The sequence below is a fragment of the Homalodisca vitripennis genome, chromosome 4 (genome assembly GCF_021130785.1).
Source record: "Homalodisca vitripennis isolate AUS2020 chromosome 4, UT_GWSS_2.1, whole genome shotgun sequence".
NCBI lineage: Eukaryota > Metazoa > Arthropoda > Insecta > Hemiptera > Cicadellidae > Homalodisca > Homalodisca vitripennis.
In genome coordinates, this window is record NC_060210.1 from 147586385 (window position 1) to 147612809 (window position 26425).

Below are 26425 nucleotides of genomic sequence, written 5' to 3' on the forward strand. Positions count from 1 at the left end.
GTTACGAATCACTTTGCAAATTGTGCTATATTTTAAAATTATACACTAAAGACTTACACTGATGTATCACCTATGTACACGCATGAACTATGTGTTTTGGAGTGTAGAAAACTGATAAACATTGAATTGGTCTAGTGAAAAGCTTATAGATACAAATGGTATCAATATTAAACTGTTGAGGACACCCCTGCATTTGGCAATAACTTACAAGTTGCTTCAACGAAATCCGTTCATACAGCATCTCCAGTTCGTCATTGGCAGGTGACGGGCAGACCAGCGCCGCAGGAGACGATAGTAGGAGTGTCCTGTGAACCCATACAACGCTGATTTGCGCAACCTTCCATGCTTCATCAGAGGTGTCCAGTTACGTGAGGGCTTCGGCCACCCGCGCCCGCCGTAGCCCGAGGCGTAGGAAAGGAAAGATTAGGATCGACCGATTAAAATTAGAATTTCAGCCATCGCGAGCGTGTCCGGTGCAGAACTCAGTTGTACGAGATCAAGAACGGTTCCCGGCGCCACGCCCAGTTCGTTATCGGTGTGATAAATCTCCCGCCCACTTGCGGTAGGAATGTCAAGGCATGAACGTTCTACAGAGTCGGTGAAAACAGTATATCAGGTAATGATCTGTGGATTAGAAAGAACTCCGTTGTTCTAGAACTCAGTTGTACTAGAATATAAACTGTTCGCGGCACCATGCCCAGTTCGTTATCGGTGTAATAAATCTCCCGCCCACTTGCGGTAGGAATTTTGAGGCATGGACGTTCTACAGAGTCGGTGAAAACAGCTCACCACTGCATGATCTATGGATTAGTGAGGACTCAACTGATCTAGAACTCAGTTGTACGAGATCAAGAACTGTTCCCGGCGCCACACCCAGTCCGTTATCGGTGTGATAAATCTCCCGCCCACTTGTGGTAGGAATGTCGAGGTATGAACGTTCTACAGAGTCGGTGAAAACAGTTCATCACTGCATGATCTATGGATTAGTGAGTTCTTAGCTGATCTAGAACTCAGTTGTACGAGATCAAGAACTGTTCCCGGCGCCACACCCAGTCCGTTATCGGTGTGATAAATCTCCCGCCCACTTGTGGTAGGAATGTCGAGGTATGAACGTTCTACAGAGTCGGTGAAAACAGTTCATCACTGCATGATCTATGGATTAGTGAGTTCTTAGCTGATCTAGAACTCAGTTGTACGAGATCAAGAACTGTTCCCGGCGCCACACCCAGTCCGTTATCGGTGTGATAAATCTCTCGCCCACTTGCGGTAGGAATATCTAGGCATGAACGGTCTGCAGAGTTGGTGAAAACAGTATACCACGTCATGATCTGTGGATTAGTGAGAACTCAGCTGTTGTCGTATCATATCTTAAATTCATTTACGTTGTCTGAAGATAACTCAACAATGTGTTGATTACAGCCAGACTTCTACAGGCGATAAGCATAAATAACCTGTAGACTACGGAATGTTCCATTGTTAACTATGTAATCACAAGTGGATGTTGAAACTTAGATTAATGGAGATCTGCCTATTTCAATCGCCTTCATGACGGCATTTCCGAGAAAGTTTTTGCATTTTCTGCGATCATGACCCTTATAATCCAAAACTACGTAATAAGAAAATTTACGTATGTATGTACTTATGCAATATAAAACTTGTGAACACGATAATTTTCGTCAGTTTAAAAATATCCAAACTAACCTTGCGACAGGAAGTACTTGTACACAGTACTTGGATGAGTTTATTGGTCAGTCTTAACCAAAAATATTTTCAAGATGGTAGCCATTCACATTCAAGCAAAACTTTTATCTCGTCTAATTCGCAATGCCAAAAACAATACATTTTTAATATACCATAAACAACATTTATCTCTGTTACTTATTTCTTGATAACGGCCGTCTCTTAAGTTTTCTATATGATGGCCGTTCAAAGGCAAATCAAATCAAATCTGGTTTTATTGCTGAGACAATAATTATTATATCGTATGGCAAACGTCAATTAATAATGATATCTTAAAATTTCTGTCATTCATACTATAATACACATACAGACATACTATCTTTACACTCACACCTTTTTCATTCATCGCCAATGCAACCCAATTCAAAAAGCGGTGTCAGTCTCCTATAAAGGTCAGAAATAAAAGTAAAACTCCATAAATGAATATGTATACAAACATAATATTGGATTCATTGTAACTAAATCAAGTTCACGCTATTATAAAGAATTGTATATTTGTATTATGATTTTGTCTCGTAAGGTTTCAAGATTAATTATTTTCTAATGTTTGAAAGTGTTGCGATTATATTAAAATGCCAACATTCAAAATTATTGTCTTATTAGTGTTTCACAAATTAAACATATAACCTAATAATGTGTATTCACTTTGACATTTAGAGTTGACGGCCACATGTAAAATATACCTTTCTTCTGAATAAGCCGGATGGGATATTTTATTCTTGGCCATCTTCCCTAATAGATTAGAAGCTATAATTTGAATTATCAAGATTCATTCTCTTCCTTGATGTAGGTTCCTGTCATCTAGGGCAAGTATATTTCGATGTTGAACTAAGCTCCAATATTAATTTCCCTTTCGTGCCAAATATTAACAGGTCTGTTAGAACCTGTTATGAATTTATCAAATTGATAATAAATAATTTAACAATTTCTTAGTTGATACTGCGTAAAGGATCATCAATCACCTGTCTTGCATATTTTGTCAAATTTGTAGTAACTGTGACGTTTTAAGTTTCTTTTTTCAACCAGCCGTTTAGAGCGGTTAGGAACTGTGTGCTTGCAGGTGTCCCCGACCACCTGGTGTCATTAGGTCACAATACCGACTTGGGTGTGATTAATACACAATGTCCCGCTTAGGACAATCGTAGCAGATCTGCGACACGTAGCGCCTCCCCACAACCACCCGTGCCATTAATATCAACGAGCCTCGGCCAGACCCCCAGCAGTGTGTCTAATGCTGAAGCCGGTTTCATAATTTTCTATAATACGTCATCTTCCTGAGATTGAGCCAATTTTTGTCTTCTTGTTAACTCTAAGTTATAATATCAATGTTTTCTAATGTCGTAGCGATGTGGGACACACGTATTACTGAGAAAAATGAACACCAAATGCAGTTTATTATTACAAAAGTTAGTTTAATAGTTGGTATTCTATTCAATATTTACACCGATAACACACAGTGTGTACGTGAAGATATTGAGTTCTCAATGTATTTATGTGTAAATTTCTGTTGTGTTGTACATAAATTACATAGGTAATTATTTTCTTTTAACACGTTTTAATCATAATTTTCTGTAGAATTGCGCTATGGTATTTTCGTTGATATCTTACTGTGTTGAGGTTAAGTGGTAGAGAGAACTTTATAGTCCTGACTTCGCCTCTAATGAAGACATTTTTCATTTCACTATACAACTTGGTACGTCAACTAGTGATCAGAAACATCGCGTAACACAATAAAGGGTTACTAATATATATTTATTTACTTGGGAGCTCTAATTACCATTTTATACTTTTTATTAGTTTAAAAAATAGTATTTGCGCCGTAATACGCGGTAATATTGATCCTAAATCTTAACATATAAATACAAACTTGGTCATAACAATCGGATGAGTGTAACCAAGAGCAAACGTGTTAGTTAATTTATCTATTTAAATGTGTAACTATCTATAATTATATAATTTACTTCAACATATATTATAGTTTCAGTTTGGGTATTGTATTTATACATTATTTGTTTGTATTCATGATAATCACCATTCCATGTAGGCCTTATATGGGCTTGTTTTTAAAGGATTTACAGACGAAATTGATCTCAATTACATAATTGCTTCTATTTGAATACAATGGCTCACTTTGCATTGTGCTCCTAAAAATTACTGACTTTCTCTTGTGATTTTCGCAGTCTTAATCACACCCTTTGTTAGATGCACAAGCATATTCATGCTCATTACTAAAGATTGTTATGCCGCTAAAATTAATGTATTATAAAATGTGGGATGATGGAACACAAGCAATATTTCATATCTAATCAAGAGTATTTCCCCTTCTGAAACCTTTTATAACGTAATTAAGATTTGAAACAATTTTACATTTAATGACATTGTAGTGTAGATGTAATCAATCAATGAGTAAGTACAGTACAGTGTATGGGTGGTGTGTGGTGTGATAACCTTCTACTACATACTACAGGAACGAACTACTACATCAGTAGGACTGTGAAGGATCATGCCTGTAGCCAATAACTAAGGAGTGCCATGTTACCGGACACTAAGTTGCTCGTTGCCCTGGCAACACTCAGTTGTCTGGTGTCGCCCTCTACCGGAGGTAAGTGGAACTATCACATTCACGTTACAGTAAGATTCTGCTTCTCCACGACTTCGGCTACAGGTGTCATTTTATAGCTGAACACAATATAACGTATTAAATAATACGTTATTAGCTCGAGCATCGGTCCACTTTATATGCAGTTCGAAGGCAAATGCACTCGTTTCAGTTGGTCAAAAACAAAAACAAATTCTAAAAGAGATAGAACATGGATTAATTTAGAATAACTACAATTTCAATGCGAATAAAAATCTTTATTTTAATTTTTAAAAGTATTTTGTGCTTTGTACATTGCTAAAATTAAAATACAAAAGTTTTAAAAATATTTTAGTATGTTCTATTATGTACTCCTACCTTGTTTGTTCATTTAGTTTAAATGTCCTGTCTTTGAGAAAATTGTTAGTTCTTAACACTAACAAAAATGTAAAATCAGTAAAGAACATGCTTAAAGTATTCTAAACAGTTTGCACATGCAGGCAGACCATCATTGATAATGGTTATTGATAAGGATTATTGGCATGTTTTTGTCACTGTAATGCCAATAAAATGACCTGGAGCTGATTCTGTCAAAACTAGTTGGGAACGTCGAATATATTTCGAGATATTTAGGTTGAAACACATATATCGACTTTCCAAATATTTTAACGTAAATTTAAGATCACTTAAATGTGATGTCCTACAAAAGTAATGTGTACAATCTTGACCAGAGGAGAGGTGTCTGCATACTTTAACATTTAGAGTGATAAGGTCACATATTTATGTCAAGTAATATTCGAATTTTTGATGACAATCACTGGTCGAGATTACATCGACAGGCCTTTACAACGTTTCATGTTTTAGATGCATCCGTTTTGTGCAATATATATTGTATCGAAATGTTTACCATTCACTGGCTTATATGTTATACGTTTTCTCGCACCTCGCTAACACTGGGCTGTGGTATACTTTAACATTTAGAGTGATAAGCCGTGTTTTATTAACTGTTTGTCATGATTATTTTGATATTTTTAGAAATTAGGCGCTAAGTTCTAAAATTTATAAGCAAACATGAGATGAGAAAAATTTATTAACTAGCAGGTAATTAATTGAGTGTTGATAGGGGATAGTGTATTGACATTGACAAGCAATTAACCTTTTAAATCAGAATAACGTTGAATCTTACCTCAATGCCATGTCCCAAAAAAACAAAAGTTTACTCTAGTGTTGAATCATTTAATGCCGACTTTAATCAACAACAAAATTTATTCGTGCTTCATCAGAACATTAGAAGTGTAAGAAAGAACTTTGATTTGTTTGCGGCGGTCGCCAATGGGTTTTACTGTCCAGCCTGATATCATTATATTGACTGAAGCATGGCTATCCACTGAGAATGACGCCTCAGTGTTTTCACTTGACGGATACAATATGATATCTGTTGGCAGTACAAACAGATGTGGCGGAATAATAGTTTATTATAAATCTAACATAAGATGTCAGCGCCGAGAAGTTAGTTTGCGAGGAGCTGATTCGTTGTTGGCAAGTTTTACCCTTAGTAATAATTATACATTTTTTTATCTTAGCAATCTATAGGTGGCATGAAATGTCAATATCTGATTTTTTAGAACATTTTAAGATATGTTTGGATGCAATAGGCGGAAGTATAATGTTTTTTGTCTGGGAGATATGAACATTAATACTAAAACTTTGATAACAATCATATTGATAACTATGTAGAGATTGTGAGTAGTAGTTTCGGGTTTTTTGAGCAGTTAATTGACGTCGATACTAGAGTTACTGACACTACCACTAGCTGTATAGATCACGTCCTGTTTAGAACTCAGCGGCCTACCGTGGCTATTCCTGCTGTCATAGACTCGTTAATTACGGATCATCGCACTATCTGCCTGTCTGTATGTGTAGACAATACTGAAAAAAATAATTTGCTTAATAAGCGTAGATATTCCCACTGACTTAAAACTGCTAAACAATCTGTTAGAGCTTGAATCTTGGGATAGTGTATTTATGAGCAGTGATGTAAACAGCTCGTTTAATAAGTTTATTGATATTATAAACGAGGCGATCGCCCTCTCTAAAATTGAGATAAAAAATAAATTCAACGTAAATAAATCTAAAAAATTTGAAACCATGGATGACAAATGGTCTTCTCAGAGCTATGGCTAATCGGGATAGACTGCTTAAATTATTAAAACGCCAGCCAACCAATGAGCGATTAAAAATTAAATTTGACATTTTTAGAAGGAAAATTGAAAAGTGGATCAAAGACGCTAAAAAGCGATATTACGAGGGGTTGTTTGATAAATGTTCAAATAACCCACGGCAGCAGTGGGAAGTATAATTAATAAATTGAGTGGTCTAGTCCCAGCGATTGAAATGTGTTGACAAAACATTAACACTAGAGATAGGCAATGAATTGACGAGTAATCAGCAACAAATTGTGGATGAATTTAACAAATTTTTTATTAGTGGACCTATTGATCTAGCTGCCTCACTTGAGCAACCAAATGAGCACCAAAGACTTGATCATGAGGAGGTTGTTCAGGACTTACTCGCCTCCCCATTCCATTTTTTGGCTTCCTGTAGCAGAAAAATGAATTAGTAAAATTGATAAACTCGATATCTGGAAATAAGGCGCCTGGTGCTGATTCTATCTCTAGTTTCATAGTAAAAAATATCTCATCACATATAGTTTCCAGTTCTAACATATATTTTTAATAAGAGTTTGAGTGAGGGGGTGTTTCCTGAAAAACTAAAAATTGCCAAAATTGTGCCTGTGTTTAAGAAAGGGGACAAAGTACGTCCATCGAAAACTATAGGCCAATATCATTACTTTCAGTTTTCTCAAAATTATTAGAAAAAAATCGTTAAATCAAGACTTATGCCATTTTTAGACCATTATAATTTTATAGCTTCAACACAATTTGGTTTTAGAGAGGGAATGAACACGGAAATGGCTCTACAAAATTTTATATCGCAAATTCAATTAAATTTGAATAATCCAAAAAGTTCCAAAGCATCGGGTTTGTTTTTGGATATCAGCAAGGCCTTTGACACAGTCAACCATGAGCTGTTACTAAAAAAGCTGGATAGGGCGGGAGTGCGTGGTGTAGCCCATGAGTGGTTCAGATCATACCTCCGTGAGCGGAAACAGTTTGTTTGTATTGGTGGCTATGAAAGCTCGACTAGCACAATTATGTGCGGTGTGCCACAAGGATCTGTTTTGGGTCCCATATTATTTTTAATTTTTATTAATGATCTTTATAGAGGCCCCTTTTTATGGTAAACTAACTGGGTTCGCTGATGATACAGCTTTATCTTATAGTGCCCCAACTGAACTACTTCTATGGAATTATATACAACAAGATCTATACTATCTTCGATTATGGTTTTAGTAACAATGGACTTGCATTAAATGCTCAGAAATCACTATATATAAATTTTTCATTAACTCAAACTTTTCAATTATGATGAACCTTTGAAGTACCATAATTTGAGTTGTCAACAGAATCAATGTGATTGTGTCACCCTTACTCAGGGCAACACTGTGAAGTACTTGGGACTCCACATTGATGAAAACCTTCTTTGGAAAGTACATATAAAAACAATTAGAACATATTTTACTTGTATTTCTTAGAAAGTTTTATTTTATTAGACAACTTTGTCATGACAATGTATTAATAAAAATGTATTTTGCATTTGTTCATTCTAATTAAACTATGGTCTGTCATGCTGGGGCAGTACATTTAAATCACATTTAAAAGAAAATTACAAGTATTCAAAAATCATTCATTAGAATTATTTTTCGGAAAAATAGATGTGAACATGCTTTTCCATTGTTTTTTTAGGCTAAGAATACTTCCACTGCGGCATCTATATGTTTTTAAAGTGCTATGGTTATTTTTCCAAATTAGTGGTAATCCAGGAGTCACTGTTGATCTGCAAACAACTCTTGGAGGTTATATTACCAGGCAGATCGGCATGATCAGGCCACCGAGAGTTAATAGCTCTTTGCTACAGAAGTCTTTTATATACCTCGGACCCAAGTTTTACAACAGTTTACCTGTTTATATTAAAAACTCACCCCACAATGAATACCTTAAAAATCCGTGTCAAGGATTGGCTCTTGAATCATGATACTAATCAATTGGAACAATTGTTTGCTGTATTAAACTAGTTAATAACTACACTTTTCTTAAACAATACTATAATAACCAAACAGGTAAGATAATATGCTCCCTCTAAAGAATAAGTAAAAAATCTATTTAAAAAAAATAAAGTTATAAACAAATTTACTTTTGGGTAAATTATTTTTGCCTCAAATGTACAGTAGTTGCCTCAAGACAGATAATAATAGATACAGTAATGATATTGCATGTGATAGCTTATGTTTTCATATTGGATGTGTGGATATGTGTGTTTTGTGTGTGTGTGTGTGTGTGTGTGTGTGTGTGTGTGTGGTGTGTGTGTGTGTGTGTGTGTGTGTGTGTGTTTGGTTAACAGGAGACAACAGTAAATTTCCAAATTGAAAATATAAAATACTGGTAACTCCCACGCAAAATCAGAAGAGTTTATCTTCTCTTGCGTGTGTATTTATTCTCTCAGCAGTTCTGCATCAGCTTATATTTCTGTTTTGTTTAATAATTTCTATTATAACATTTATTTTCAATAATAGAAAAAACACATCCTAATTAGGTTAACACGTTATTTGATCAAACACTAAGTATAGAAGTATAATATTGTTGTTGTTTTGTTACAATTAATTGATTGTGAAGAGAGAATAAAACGTTTCATTTCATTTCATTTCATTTAGAGTGATAAGGTCACATATTTATGTCAAGTAATATTCGAATTTTTGATGACAATCACTGGTCGAGATTACATCGACAGGCCTTTACAACGTTTCATGTTTTAGATGCATCCGTTTTGTGCAATATATATTGTATCGAAATGTTTACCATTCACTGGCTTATATGTTATACGTTTTCTCGCACCTCGCTAACACTGGGCTGTGGTGGCACGCCAGCCGCCTCTCTCCTCACATTCCTCGGGCTGAAGCTGGCACAATTATCGCCCTTGATGTAGCCGGCCAGTGTGCACACAGCACAGCTATAGTTGGCAGGGCTCCGCCTACACCGTACATACACAGGCGTGGCCGGGCGGCCACCTTTGTTCAGGGGGAGAAAGACGTGTCTTGTCCCACATTACTAAATTTTCAACAGCTATCTTTGTTTTATTACCGCAGACCACAGCAAAACGTCTGCAGTTTCGGCCGTACGTACAGAAGTGGGAGCGATGCGACTACTAGGCGCGGTGGTTTGCGCCTGTTTACGTAGTTTGATATTTGTTTCCTTTGGTCAAAGAAGTCGGTAGTCGCAGTCATCGACGAGAAGTAAACATTGTCCAGCTACTGTTCAGTATCTGGAAGTGTGGTAAGATACTGTTTACCGGTGTCTCAGTGCATACTTACTGAAGTAATTCCTGAGGGGGAGGGAGGGTTAGGTAGAAATTTTGTGATTGTTTGTATTTCGACTATTTTAGATCTATGAAACTAGTGATCAACAACGCAGCAACAAATTAACAAGTTTCCCAGCGCACTGTTACTAATGATAATGTAAACAACACTTGGAGAAATCATGAACACTTTCTTGTTTTAAATTTCCTTTTTAAGTTTTCTTGCCCTTTACCTCACGCACGAATATTGTAATAACCACATACTGGTTACTGTAATATCAATAATTTATATATATATATATATATATATATATATATATATATATATATATAAATCAAGAGTCTAGGCCGAGTAAGAAGTACTCTTTGTTATTAAATTTGTATTGCAATTATATACACATATCTCACTTCATATATTCAAAAAGGTGTATATTTATTAGATTCACCAAAAACACGAATACGTTTTGACTTACAAATAACCAGAAATCTTCTTATATAGTTACAGTCACATTGAGTGCAGTGCACGAATCTTACTACTATGCCGGCTGTCAACATGCCTAGTGTTGCAGCAAATGTGTTCAAATTAGTATAACAAATATTCATTAACGAACTTGTATAACGACAGTACGAGCCGTACAGCAGACTCAACAAACACAAACAAGTAACGTACGCTTCATAACCTGCACATGACTCATTCCGCTGAATCCCAAATGTCCAATATTGTTACATCCTGGGTGATTAGTTGTTTTCTGAATTCTTATAATTTGTGCCGGGAAATTTGTCAATCAAACGTGTTCACAACACGAATCTAACTTTATTCCTTTCCAAATTTTGTTAGATTCCTGAGAAAGGCCTTGGCTTTTCTGGCGCTTTCTGCTTTGGACTAGGTTCCGTCATGCCTCGTGATGATTTAGTTGACATTTATTGTCCGTTTATTTGTCTTTTGTTCAACACCAATCTCACTTTGCCTGACACGTCAAGATGATCTAGACGTTAGGTGGAAAAGTGGACTTCCACATTAGTAACTTCACTCTAAATTTAGATCCTTTGAAATTGAGTAAGCGTTAATAAAGTTGTGGATTAGTTCATTTAAAACATCCCCCCCCCCCCCCGATTCAGTTTAGGATAACTTTATTGCACATCATTTAGAGGTTGACTTTGATATCCGGTATGGTAGAAATTCTTCTATGAGAAGATGTTGTAAATATCTCCTATAATACTATAGATGTAGACCTCCTATACTCCTAAATCGAACATAGAACATCTACAGAGCATCATGAAACCCAAAAACAACACAAGGAAATTTGAGTGACAGCCGCCACAAACACAGACGATGAACAGCTGCTTTGTATTAAATGCACACCATTCATTTAACCACTACCCAAGTGACAATATCCAATAGAAACGGTCATCCGTCAGTAAACTTTATTCGGCATGACGTGACTCCCGAACTCCGAGTTTGCTAAGGTCAGCTTTGTTAACCCAATATGTATTTATTTGTTCCTGTCATCTTGTCATCAATGGATGATTTCGTTATCTCATAACACCACTTGAACCATCAATGTAATATTTCAAAACCATTAATTTCTCTTTACACGCCTCAAACCTCAAAGGTGAATCATAAAAGTCGGTTTTATTGTTGGCCGTCTTGATTTTAGTCCCATAAGAACAACATTCGACTGCAAACACTTACACGGCCATGTTAATAATCGTACAGTTGTTTAATATGTCTTATTTTAAAGGTATGATTAATACGTGTCCAATTTCATTCGATATTTTTATTTATTTTAAAAAGGAATCTTAAATTTTTTGCGCGTTATCGTCTTAATATTAAAAATATATAATTTACAAGGAAAGCAAAAAAAGAGTTTGGATGCACATTAATTGTATCTTAAAATGAGTCACCTCCCATAACTCTAGGATAAGTGCGTAACGTTGAAACATTTTTTCTATGGGGAAAAGAAAAATTAAAGATCTTTTCACTGCTGTTAGTTTTTATGTAACAAATGCTTGTTTAGCACATCATTTTACCTTGTAAGGTCTTATGGACTCTTACTGCCACTGATGAGTTTTGGAGTAGGGACGAACTACTACAATGTTCTATTCAGATATCAATACGTACAATATATCTGTTATTTCCTCTTCCTACAGAGGTTGAAAACATCTAAGAAAAATACTTTGTAATAAGAATTTGTTACTAGATTTCAATATCCATGTATGGGTTATTGTTTCACGACTAAAGATTTCTTGTAACGTATTTTCCAAAAACGTTTTTTAAATTTGTAATTTTTATGGCCGTTCCAAATAAACTTCAAGCTATTTAGAACATCGAATAGATTTTAGATTATACTTTAGACGGTCGTTATTTCTCTTTTTCAGTTGTACAGTAGGTTTAGCATTTTTATATAATCAAATATTGAATTTAAATTGGTTTGTGAAAATCTTTAATTCTGATTACAAAGTGTGGTGACACCTCCAGTGGCATTTTCCAAGAATAATGAAATAACAAAGGAGCAAGTAATTTAAGTGATGTTTGTTCTATGACACGCGGTACCTGTACGATACATTAGGGCAATACCAGCTGTGTCTGCGGCGGTTCGGTCTAATGAAGCCCTTGTCACCTCACCATCAAAGCCACCAGCTACATGATCCATCTCTTCTTTATTCCTCTCCTCTTTCCACTCTTTTATACTCACTCTGTGACACTCGAGCTAAGCGGCTGCATCTCTCATCGCTCGGCTACATTATACTTTCATTTTGAAGAGTCCATCAACAGTGTTTCAATCTCTGTAATAAAATTTATTAAAGTAAAGCTTACTGATTAAAGGAAGCGAGCACCCAGGAAACTTCAACGAAAGCGGAATTAACCGGATTATACATAATTTAAGTAAATTTTAATCCTGAGTTTTTTAAAACTCGTAGAAGTTATTGCTTAGTTTATTTGACCACTATACGTCACAAAGTAATGTAATGTCATAGTTTGTATAATATAAAATTATTTTCTGTAGACTTTGTTTAGAAAATCAGCCTATCGGGATTTTCCTCATCGTATCACTTACGGAAAATGTCCAGATAGCTTCATTGAACAACCCCCAGAGCCCAACACTACCCCTATTCCAAACTTGAAATGTATGCTATATAACGCGGACAGCGTAAGCGATAACAGTCCCACAAAGCCTATAAAAGTTGATACTTGGTATAAATATAAAAAATATTATAAATATCTTGTTATATAGTGATCTTTTTATCATTACAGAATCGAAATCGTTGCATCGCTGAAGCACTGATAATATTCGATCGATTTCCCAAACCGACATCTATCTCTTGCACATATTCATGGCGAATTGTAGATATCCCCTGTTTTGATGGTAACTCAAACAATTTAAAAATAAATGTTGGTAGTTTGAACATATCCCAGCTACTTCCAAAATATATAAGTGTGAAGGTCCTTAAGTATACAACAGCTATTTGGTAGATACACACGAGGCAGTAAATACACTTGTACATGGAAACATGGCAATACCTATTTGAAACTTTTTGAACAAATCTAAATAAATTTTCAATTTTGAAATTTACTTGCAACGCTTCTCTCAATACTGTAACCTTCTTGAAACTGTTTGTTTTTATCGAATTGAACCAGCACGAATATGATGGACTATCTAAAATGTAACAGTTGCCTGCACAGGAAAGCCAATTAAATCCGATCAATGTGGGCTAAACCGTTATGTATGCCTAAACTGACAAGTAGCCTAAGTACTTTTAATATTTCCATTAACAACATCTAGTAATCGCAAACATAAACTTCTAAAAGTAGAATCTAAACTACAAAAGTAAAGACATACTAATACTCCACAATAAAATGTTTTTGTTTGGTTGTTTTCAAATATTTTGTTTTTTATTTCCCAATATACATACATTTTCCATATTGGATTTCTAAAACCAAGTATGCAGTTTCCGTGTACAATTATAAATGCGAGTCAAATTTGGTATTAAATGGAAAATCTTGAAGCATTGGAAAAAGGGTTTAGTTTACTATTACTTGTAAATGAATAAAAGAATTTCCAATAACTATTTTATTAATGCGCAAGGCCTTTCGGAATCAATAATTCCATTATCAGGCACTTCACAAATGAACGAATGTTTACATTTTTCTAAATAATAGATATTGTAATAAAATATGGTAAAATATTTGGAAATATGATTAGCCAGAAAAAAATATTTAAACAGAATTACATTTTAATTTTCTTATAAATTGAGATGAGAGTAGAATTGTATTTTGAATAGGTCCATCTTCATTATTGATAAGTTTTTCTTGATTTGTGTTGATGTAAACATTTTCCCCAAGCATTTAAGTATATTACGTTAGTAACTTCTTTTAATAATCGTAAATTTTTATTAGAGATGGTGTGTCCAAATTCAATAGAGTGATTCGCAATAGGATCACCATAATAAATGTTTCTATTATTTAGAAACATGTAAACATTTGTTTCATTTGTGAATTGCCTGATGATGGAATCATTGATTCCGAAAGGCCCTGGGCAATAATAAAATAGTGATTGTAATTTTTTTTATTCAAATCCAAGTGATACTTTGCTATTCGAGTTGGGTTGAAAATGCATTTATTACAAAATTTTCCTGAATAAACGTACATTGGTGTACTTTAATGCTTTCAAATAAAAAACTAGGTAGAATTTGAATTTTTCCAGGTCAAAATTTACCTATGTAAAGTTATAAGTTTCTAGCTAGTTAGAAATGTTAATAATATGTCATGTCAGTCGGTGATTATATTCAGCGCTGTATTTGATCAATGTAATAAAATATTGTTTCTTTAAAAAGTGGGGTGGATTTTCACCTGCATATGCAGCCCTTAGCAGTTTTTGCAAACAAGTGAACAACACGAGGTGACTTGAACACTAGGTGAGGAGTTGCAGAAGCTGCAATGTTAGCCAGAGACGGGACCCTTAGTCATCACTTAAGAGTCGTTATTCATCGACATAAAGATCGGTGGCATCACTGATTCTATTGGAGGTCCATTCATTACTATAAACAGAGAGGCTCGTGCGTCCGCCTCAGACAGTGACGTGGCACGGCCTCAAGGCATCGGCAATTGTCGGCAATCATCGGCCCACGAGCAGGAACGGCATTTGGTCAGCTTTGGGCGGTCTGTCAATGCCTTGTCCTCGCCAAGTTTGGTTGTGCACATCGGTTTCTGTTCTTGTTGCAAAACAATTCTCAATTTACTAGTACTATGCTGGAGGAAGACAAACTGTCGATATAGCCCGAACTTGATAGTAGAGTTCCTCATAATAAATAAATCAGTCGTCAGACGTAGTAAATTTGATGGCTGTTGAGGTAGCAAATAGTTACCAAATATTACGTTTTCTCACAGATCATGGTTTTCTTAATTCTTAGCTCAATACATATAAATTTATGTTTTACATTAACGACTATAGTTAAAAAAATATATATATATTTCTGTTATCGAACGAATTATTCTTCCTTAATTTTCACCTTCCATCAAAATTAGCGCGGCAATTGTTGAAAATTACTTAATCGATTTTAAAGTTCTAGTTATCTAATAATAATAAAATAGTTTGACTTTATTAATAAAGAAATGTAGATGGAGGTTAAAGGTGCTGTAACTAATGTCAATGTTATGAACCTACTTGATATATGACACTAACAGATTGAGACTTGGGAGTACGTCTAGTATAGGGATATTATCCCAGCCAATTACTCTAAACCGGCGGCGCCATTTTGAAAAACTGAAATATTTCATTTTTTTTTTGTTTTAACATTACTCTTTTGGAACTACAGCTGAACTGTAAATACCCAATCATTTTCTTTGTTACGTTACAATCATATTTATTAAGAATATTATATAAATAAATGCGTAATAAACACATAAAAATGTAATAAATTAGTAAAAATGTCTTTTATTTTAAGCTTTTCCCCATTAAATTTATATGTAGTATTAAACATAGTACACATTAAAAAAGAATTGTGCATAAAAGTAGACTTTCAACTAACATCGTGCAAGAACAACTAAGAAGCTGAGTTCCCTTCCTCGTGATCCTTTTTTAAAGGAGGTGATTTATTTCGTGTTATAGATGTTTATTACGTATGTAGTAAACTCTAAACAAGACACACTAATAAAAGATTAAGGGCAGTCCGACCCGCATAAGAGCGTCATGTTAACTAGATGCAAGATATCTCAGCAACCGTTAAAGATAGAGGCCTAATTTTTGTTTTGTTTTAAAGGTGTGCTCTTTATCTAGTTCAAGACACAGGGTTTTTTTGTTTTTCCAACTAGAAGTAATTTTAAAAACTATATTTTAAAATGGTTGTAAAAAACAGTTTTTTTCCATAAATTAATTTTTTACTCAGCTCTTCATAAAGATATTGCAATATCCCTGTGTCGGGAACTAGATATTTATGCCAAGTATAAGTAAAAAACATTTCGTGATGATATCTCTAATAGTTTTTGATCCAGCGTACATCAAAGTTAAAAAAAGTAACTTTTCGGCAATCACGAAAACAAAATTAACTTTACTGAAAAACTGTCATTACTTACAATATAATGTGGCTAACAGTGTCCTGCACTGTAGGATGGGTTGTCTTGGTCCTCCTGGTCATCATACAAGTCCTCCAGTTTCCTTTTGGATAGGCTTCTTTTTTGACGAATTTTTTTCCAAGTCCATCGCAGCTTTCTCTCACTTACCTACTCGGCGTCTATCAAGTTCCAAATTTTAGTGTTTCTAGGGATACAAATGTTCTTTTGGGGACGCGAGTCCAAATGAAGTTATTGAGGGATTCATTTGGATTTTGGCACTTTTACAGAAGTTCTGTTTTGGACAGGTCTCTGAAGGTGTCTTTTAGCTCTAACATAACTGTTTCTGGTAAGTGGAAGTGGTTTTTGTGTTCATATGTCTCTTCTTTTATACGAGCTTGGTTGAAATTACACCAAGTATCTGAAGTCGCGGGGCACAGGTTGTGGGTTGGTGGACTGGACATGAAAGTACAGAGCCCACACAGTAGTTTTCATGTTTGAAACACTTTGCGTGTTTCTTTGTATGGCTAAGCCATAGAACACTTGAAGCTTTTGAATAGACGTATTGGTGAAACGGTCTTTTCCGCCCAGTTTTTTACCGTCAGAAAGCACTATAGTTTTTTTCTTTTCTTTAACAAACAATGAAAGTAAACAAACTTGGCTGTCTGATGTTCTTTGTCTGTCATTCAGTGTTACCAACACAAAACTACAACAGAACGAAATTGTATCATTTCTATAAATAATCAGTATGTATGAAACATATTGCTACAAGAGGCTCAAAATCTTGTCTAATAACTGAGTGACGTGTTCACAAATTTTTTTTTCAAATATAAAAATGTTTTGTATACTAAGTGTTGTATATTATTTTAAAGAGGAGATTTCAGAGAATAATAATCAACCAAAAACTGAAAATCGAATAAAATAAAATATATTTTTGGGTCGGACTGCCCGAATGTCAAACTCTTTTTATGCAACCACAACTCAACGGATAAAACCTATGTGTTTTCATATAGGTGAATCAGTGAGAGACCAGGTGTAGTTCTATTAATAGCAGTTTACGCGAACACAACCTACAAACATATTATTATTCATGATTCAGTATTCCTCCGTTCCTCCTCTTTACAGCTGTTTGATGAGTTATCGATATGATTGGTGTAGAAAAACAAGTATTTTTCTTATACGAGTAAGCTTTGGTTTCTTACGGATTATTAAGGATGACATGGTAAAGGACGCAGTATCTCAAATCAAAAGATAATTAATTTTAAAGTGATTAAAAAATTATCAACGTCATTAGATGCTTTTTAACTGTACAATAGATTATTTGCTCATAACAAAGTAATTACACCAAGAAATTTTAAATCGCTTTTGTCTTATAGTTGCGTACATATTAATATTAATATTTTTATTTAAATATTCTAATGTGACCATCGTAACAAGGAACTGATGTACCCAAATTCAACAGTTTGCAGAGGAGATGCATGTGGCCTTGGTGATACAGGAATGCAGTAGCTTGGCAACGCCGCCGCACCTCTTAGTTACGATATCATTGTGAAGAGGTGATGTCATCTGTGTCGTGCCCACCACCACACTAACCTCATGCCCTTGCCTACATCTGTGGCTCAGTTATGACCTCTTAGACTTGTCTATGGCGTCAATCTACGGGAGTCACAGAACCTTTAGTTACGATATCATTGTGTAGAAGTGATGTCATCTGTGTCGTGCCCACCACCACACTAACCTCATGCCCTTGCCTACATCTGTGGCTCAGTTATGACCTCTTAGACTTGTCTATGGCGTCAATCTACGGGAGTCACAGAACCTTTAGTTACGATATCATTGTGTAGAAGTGATGTCATCTGTGTCATGCCCACCACCACACTAACCTCATGCTCTTGCTTACATCTGTGGTCAGTTGAACTTTGAATCACGCGTTTTTTGATACGAGTGTGCTCCTGTTATTGCGATATCAAAGAACGCCATACGTTTAGTTGAAGACTATTTGTAACTTTTTTTTAAGACTTGCAATTTAATTCAGTTCGTTTAATAGCCTTTAGCGTATTGTGTCGCGATAGTATCTAACCACTGCGATTCCTATTGTTTGCGACATCAACTTAATATGGTCATTTGTAGTCATCAAATTTCTTTTTGTATACTATGAAACAGTACTATAAATTACCATGAAAGACACAGTAGAAAAATATTAATAACATATAAGTAATAATACTTTAATATGTTACCACGTGGGGTAAAGAACAAATAGAAGTAAATAGAACATGTTATTATACCAGTACATAATATTTGATACTTAATTGAAATTATGAAACAATTTATTCAAATTTATGTGATTCGAAATTGAGAAACCAGTCATTCAAAAGTCTGCTCCTCAATCGCCATTCAGAAAGCGCATTAGACACTCGTAAAGTCTGTTCTTGTATCTACAAAAAGGACACTTGTAATGAATAATTCATTGAGCATGACTACATGAAGACTGGTTTTAGAAGAATCGCGCAATAAATAAGACTGTGGATTTCAATTAGGAAGTAATGAAATTATGATAGTGAACAAACAACGAGCGAAGGAGCGAGCGGCGCGGAGCGGCTCAAGCATTAATGAGCAGCAGGTGGTTCAGATTGATAGCTTTGTGGATTGCTACGTCTGGTACTTGTCTGGCCGTAACCGTACCGGCAGCTGTTTTCGTTATCTCCAGAAACTGACTGGGATAACCCGTCCTGACACAAGGTGTACATAAAAAACGTTCAAATTTTCACCGTAGTTAGGATATCAGAGCGTAATGGCACAAGCATCCATCTTGTTGCCTGCAGACAGTCATATAGTCCATCTTGACATCAGGAGTTCATAAATTACGTTTCAATCGTCAACAGTCGCTAGGATATCAGATCGCAACGATACCGGCATACATCTTGTTGCCTGCAGACAGTGACATAGACAATCTCGACACCAACAGTTCGTAAATATAAGTTACTTTCTAATAGTCATCCAGTATTTAACATATCAGGCCGCAACAGTACTGGCAGCAGCCGTTCTCGTTATGTAAATAAGGCACTAGTTAATTCCGAAACCAGTAGTCCATACATTACTATTAATAATTATCCAATAACGAGCACATCAGACAGAAGCGGTACTAGCAGTTAATTCTTATTATTATATACCAAGGCGATTGAGACGTTCATCATGACACCAGGAATACAATTCCTATCCAAAAGTCATCTAGTAATTTGTCATGCCTCAAATATATACTCGAAGATAACTATCTTTCACACAATCAACACACCTAATCTGCCGTTCTACATTAAACCAGGTTTCTCCTAATATACAAAAATACTATAACAGCATTAATACAATACAGTATCAGCAGTTACTCTCGTCTTCCGCTGAAGTGATATACTGTTCGGACCGAAAATCCGTGACTAAAAAGTCGATTCTGTGCAGCCAAATTTGATGTGAATATACGAGCAGATGTTTCCGGTGCTGATCAAGCACCGAATCTCGGTGTGCAAACGTGGTTTTCATAAATAGACGGAAAACTCATCAATTTTGTTTTTATGTAAGCACGAAAATGGATGAGAAAGATATTGTTTGTATCGGTGCTGAATTGTCCGCATGATGTGTAGAGTTGTCCGAAAGAGAAAGACACGGCCCATCCACTCTTAGTAAATCGGTTGACCACGGGACAGTTTCAAATCATGTTAAATGATCAAATGATCGCTGAACAGTTTTGTAGTATCACAGAATCTCTGTCAGTTCTTTTGATAAACTGGTGCTACACATTATGAATATGATTTTGTTTGAATAAACTACAACGCAACCAGACACAACAACAATAACCCTCGTACTGTTATGTTTTGGCTCGTGGTTCAATCCAAAATCTGGGGCGCCGTGCCCGCCGACGTTTTACTACAATTGGGCTGGTATGAATACGCAGAATTTCAGCTCGCCGAATTTTCGCGTTTCTTGGTATAAATTCTGCCTCGCCGCTTGTTGACTCGTTTTTATTCGCGGAACACTCTGTTTGTATAATATGCACGGACAAACGTGTTAACGTAGTTTTCAGCTGACGATTTTCGGTTTCTATAGTATTGCCCATACTTGAAGAGGTACAGTTGAGTAAATAACGAAATATATTAAGTATTAACAGTCTGAACCATTCAAGATTCTATTACCTGTTATAAATTGTATTGTTAATTTTTATACTCTAAGATTGTTTCTGGCTTTTCCGCTATGATGTCCGACATTTAGTATGATAATGGTGGTAGACATGGAACTGACAGCAGTTGTCAGATTGATGAGAGGTCTGTGAGAGTGGTGTGCATTTGACCAATCATCTATTGATGCCCCAGCTGGGCTGTATGAGTAACCTGGTTGTAAGGATTCTAACAATTACTCTACGGCACACATTTTTGCGGAGTAGGCAAATGACCTCTCTTTGAATTAAATAATCACACAATGAAGCCGAAAAATCCAATCAGTGGTACATTTTTTCGTGTTTAAAACGATGTGTTTAAGTGTTTATATTTTGAATTAAATAATCACACAATGAAGCCGAAAATCCAATCAGTGGTACATTTTTCGGGTTTAAAACGATGTGTTTAAGTGTTTATAATTTTGAATTAAATAATCACACAATGAAGCCGAAAATCCAATCAGTGGTACATTTTTCGGGTTTCGGGTTTGAAGCCGAGTGGTACATTTTTAAAACGATGGTTGTTTAAGTTTATAATTTGAATTAAATAATCACACAATGAAGCCGAAAAATCAAATCAGTGGTACATTTTTCGGGTTTAAAACGATGTGTTTAAGTGTTTATATTTTGAATTAAATAATCACACAATGAAGCCGAAAAATCAAATCAGTGGTACATTTTTCGGATTTAAAATGATGTGTTTAAGTGTTTATAATGTACCCTGTTTAATTCGGCTTGTATCCTCTAGTGATTGACCTGAAGCCTAGAATCTTAGTGTATTGCGTATCCTTTCGGTCATAATAGTTCTTTCAATCCTTTTCATTTAAAACTAAAAATATATCAGTCCATTTCTGCCATTTTATTCATATTAAATGTTATAATAATTAATAGTTCTGACTTGAGAGCTGTCGTTTATTCAGTATTTGTATTGTTGGCTATTCGTTGAAAACTTCAATGTGGGCCATGTCTTGTCCCACTTTTTACATCACATATTCTTTGATAATGTTTTATATATACATATATATATACAGAGCACACAAAAAAGCTTATATATATATGTATATATATATATATATATTGTATATAAATATATATATATATATATATATATATATATATATATATATAATGTTATTAGTATTTATTTAAAACATTCTTTACTTTAAGACATTCATTTGTCAAGATTAACGTTTTGTGTCACTCCAGTATTTCCTCATATTTTCTGGATCATATTATTGTTTTTCAGAAATTGATTATTGTATTTCGATAGTATAAATGAAATTTATTTATAGTGCTTATCTTAAACACCTTTAATCATTGAATATACGAGTAAAATTGGTAAAATCTTGTGTATTACAGTTGGATTTTTAACGTTGTTAGGTGTAATCAGTGCCACATTTATTACTATTTTGGGTCTTTGTGGACGCCAAAATAACATTTAAATGTTATCAGTGCGAAATAATGTTGGGAATCAAGGAAAGAACATAGGTTGGCGCCGGTGTGCTGGTACGGACTACGTAAGCGTATGCGCTGGCAGTGTCTATAAATAGGAGTTGTTAAACTAGAGTTTATGTTCTGTGACACATTGGTATGATTCAAGAAAAGCAGCATGTTGTCACGCTCGTGAATGCTAGGTCTAATACAAGTCTATGTTATTTTATGCTCTTGTAGCTTGACAAGAGTAGCCTTACTGTTCAGATCTGCAGTCGGGCTTATCGTAAACATTTTGAGCCGTTGAGGAATGATAATAAACTTACACAAGCGGGACTTGTTATCGTTGATATCCACCAGAGCCGGCCACTCCAGTGTAACGTATGCCGGTTGCACAACTCATCTGACTTCAATGTCGGTCCGACACACATAGAGAGGTTTAGATGAAATTGAACCAGGACTTTATGTTGGCAGTGTAGTAGTTGAAGATTTTGAATTCCAAACCATCAAACCAACTACAAAAATAAGCTAAGGTAAGTTGTCAGTTGTTATTGCGATTGCACAACTCGTCTGACTTCAATGTCAGCCCGGCACACAGCCAGAGGTTTAGTTGGAATTGAACCAGTACTTTGTAATGGAAGTGTAGTAGTTGAAAATTTTGAACTTCAAAACATTCAACCAACAATAGAAAATTAGCTACAGCAAATTGTCAGTTATTGGCATTACTCCCACGAGCACACACTAATCCTAAAACTTTTAGGAGTAACAAGATAATAATAACTATGATTCAACACATCGTAATTACAATTAACAGTGAGCCTTACCACGAGTTGCATAATAGGCTTTGATGATGTTGCATGGAAATGTCAAGTCTATAGCTGATTTAATCAGAGTTAATGTGTTACTATGTCACATGTTAAAATGCCATATAATTCTACTCACTTTGTTAAACATTTATTTATTCTGCGATTTGCACTTTGTCATTATTAAAGCAATGGACAAATCTTCGCTAACGCTCAGCTAAATCCAATAGCATGATGCACTTTTTTCGAACTTAAATTTTTGTATAAAGAAATATTTCTAAAGATATTGTGTGGACGGACAGAGTAATTAAAATTTTTTTAAATGTAAAAGAAGTTGCTGGTTTCCTTGGGAAAGTTAAGAAAATAATGTAGAGAATTATTTTTGATGGGTCCGTATCTTTAGCTTAGTCTCTTCCTTCCGTTAATATCTAAAAAAAATTGATGATTGAGAGAGAATCAGGTTTAAAATATCAGTCTTGAACTACGTAGAATGAACAATGATATGAAGAAATAATGTTTTATTTGAAACATACGGCTTCAACATGTGAAAATATGGTTACTTGATAGTTACAACATTAAATTCGTTTAATTTCAATAATAATGAACGAAAATTATTCAGAACATTAGGAATCGAGACCGTATCTCTTACCTACTGGCTAACACAACTCCACAGACCCCTTGATTTTTATCCACGAATAATATTTTGTTCATAAATCTTTACTGAGTTTAAATTAGGCTAAGCTAATATACAAATTCGATTATTAAAATTTTGTTAAGCAGATCTGCGATTATCTACTAGTTAGGTTATGTAAAACATGAGTACCATAAAGCCAATAAGAAGCAATAAAACAAACTATAATTAATTGCACTATTTATTAACCAAGCAAACATAATTCTGGAATTATTGTATGAGACAAAGCCCATATCTTAAATAAGTGAGATGGGCGATATGATTGGTGAAATTGGCCTATAACCTTCATCGAGAAAACATGACTGCGATATGTCTGTGACTAGGGTAGGAGGATTGGGGTAAGAGGATGCAAGATGAGTTATCTACTTGAATCAAGCGATGCCAACTCAGTATATCATTCGGCTTACAGCTCTATTTACAGTACTGGGATATAGGTGCAACAACAAAGCCGTGACTTTGACCACAGGGAGGACAGAATGTTTTAGCCAACATACTGAAAGGAGAGGTGAGGTGTCTGCCTTGAGCGGCTGAATCAGGCTATGACAGCTGTATCTGCAGTACTGCAGTGTAACCGCAACAACAAATCCATGACTTTGACCACAGGGACTACAGAATGTTTTAGCTAACATACTGAAAGGAGAGGTGAGGTGTCTGCCTTGAGTGGCTGAATCAGGCTATGACAGCTATGTCTGCAGTACTGCAATGTAGCCGCAACAACAAATCCATGACTTTGACCACAGGGAGGACAGAATGTTTTAGCTAACATACTGAAAGGAGAGGTGAGGTGTCTGCCTTGAGTGGCTGAATCAAGCTATGACAGCTGTATCTGCAGTACTGCAGTGTAACCGCAACAACAAATCCATGACTTTGACCACAGGGACTACAGAATGTTTTAGCTAACATACTGAAAGGAGAGGTGAGGTGTCTGCCTTGAGTGGCTGAATCAGGCTATGACAGCTATGTCAGCAGTACTGCAATGTAGCCGCAACAACAAATCCATGACTTTGACCACAGTGAGTACAGAATGTTTTAGCTAACATACTGAAAGGAGAGGTGAGGTGTCTGCCTTGAGTGGCTGAATCAGGCTATGACAGCTATGTCAGCAGTACTGCAATGTAGCCGCAACAACAAATCCATGACTTTGACCACAGTGAGTACAGAATGTTTTAGCTAACATACTGAAAGGAGAGGTGAGGTGTCTGCCTTGAGTGGCTGAATCAGGCTATGACAGCTATGTCAGCAGTACTGCAATGTAGCCGCAACAACAAATCCATGACTTTGACCACAGGGAGTACAGAATGTTTTAGCTAACATACTGAAAGGAGAGGTGAGGTGTCTGCCTTGAGTGGCTGAATCAGGCTATGACAGCTATGTCAGCAGTACTGCAATGTAGCCGCAACAACAAATCCATGACTTTGACCACAGTGAGTACAGAATGTTTTAGCTAACATACTGAAAGGAGAGGTGAGGTGTCTGCCTTGAGTGGCTGAATCAGGCTATGACAGCTATGTCAGCAGTACTGCAATGTAGCCGCAACAACAAATCCATGACTTTGACCACAGGGAGTACAGAATGTTTTAGCTAACATACTGAAAGGAGAGGTGAGGTGTCTGCCTTGAGTGGCTGAATCAGGCTATGACAGCTATGTCAGCAGTACTGCAATGTAGCCGCAACAACAAATCCATGACTTTGACCACAGTGAGTACAGAATGTTTTAGCTAACATACTGAAAGGAGAGGTGAGGTGTCTGCCTTGAGTGGCTGAATCAGGCTATGACAGCTATGTCTGCAGTACTGCAATGTAGCCGCAACAACAAATCCATGACTTTGACCACAGTGAGTACAGAATGTTTTAGCTAACATACTGAAAGGAGAGGTGAGGTGTCTGCCTTGAGTGGCTGAATCAGGCTATGACAGCTATGTCTGCAGTACTGCAATGTAGCCGCAACAACAAATCCATGACTTTGACCACAGGGACTACAGAATGTTTTAGCTAACATACTGAAAGGAGAGGTGAGGTGTCTGCCTTGAGTGGCTGAATCAGGCTATGACAGCTATGTCTGCAGTACTGCAATGTAGCCGCAACAACAAATCCATGACTTTGACCACAGTGAGTACAGAATGTTTTAGCTAACATACTGAAAGGAGAGGTGAGGTGTCTGCCTTGAGTGGCTGAATCAGGCTATGACAGCTATGTCAGCAGTACTGCAATGTAGCCGCAACAACAAATCCATGACTTTGACCACAGTGAGTACAGAATGTTTTAGCTAACATACTGAAAGGAGAGGTGAGGTGTCTGCCTTGAGTGGCTGAATCAGGCTATGACAGCTATGTCTGCAGTACTGCAATGTAGCCGCAACAACAAATCCATGACTTTGACCACAGTGAGTACAGAATGTTTTAGCTAACATACTGAAAGGAGAGGTGAGGTGTCTGCCTTGAGTGGCTGAATCAGGCTATGACAGCTATGTCTGCAGTACTGCAATGTAGCCGCAACAACAAATCCATGACTTTGACCACAGTGAGTACAGAATGTTTTAGCTAACATACTGAAAGGAGAGGTGAGGTGTCTGCCTTGAGTGGCTGAATCAGGCTATGACAGCTATGTCAGCAGTACTGCAATGTAGCCGCAACAACAAATCCATGACTTTGACCACAGGGAGTACAGAATGTTTTAGCTAACATACTGAAAGGAGAGTGTGAGGTGTCTGCCTTGAGTGGCTGAATCAGGCTTATGACAGCTATGTCTGCAGTACTGCAATGTAGCCGCAACAACAAAATCCATGACTTTGACCACAGTGAGTACAGAATGTTTTAGCTAACATACTGAAAGGAGAGGTGAGGTGTCTGCCTTGAGTGGCTGAATCAGGCTATGGACAGCTATGTCAGCAGTACTGCAATGTAGCCGCAACAACAAATCCATGACTTTGACCACAGTGAGTACAGAATGTTTTAGCTAA

The 26425-nt window shown here is 36.0% G+C and overlaps 1 protein-coding gene across 33 annotated transcripts in view; it reads left to right on the forward strand.

Moving 5' to 3' along the window:
• Window positions 1-26425, forward strand: part of LOC124360280 (basement membrane-specific heparan sulfate proteoglycan core protein) — a 528539-nt gene that overhangs the window by 238930 nt on the left and 263184 nt on the right. For 5 of the 33 annotated variants that reach the window (XM_046813776.1, XM_046813775.1, XM_046813777.1 and 2 more), the window contains exon 2: window positions 4208-4342. The exons of the other annotated variants lie outside the window; for them this stretch is intronic. In XM_046813776.1, the coding sequence (XP_046669732.1) occupies window positions 4273-4342 (70 nt within the window). In that variant the 5' untranslated portion in view covers window positions 4208-4272. The remainder of the gene's footprint in view (window positions 1-4207; window positions 4343-26425) is intronic. 33 annotated transcript variants of the gene reach the window in all.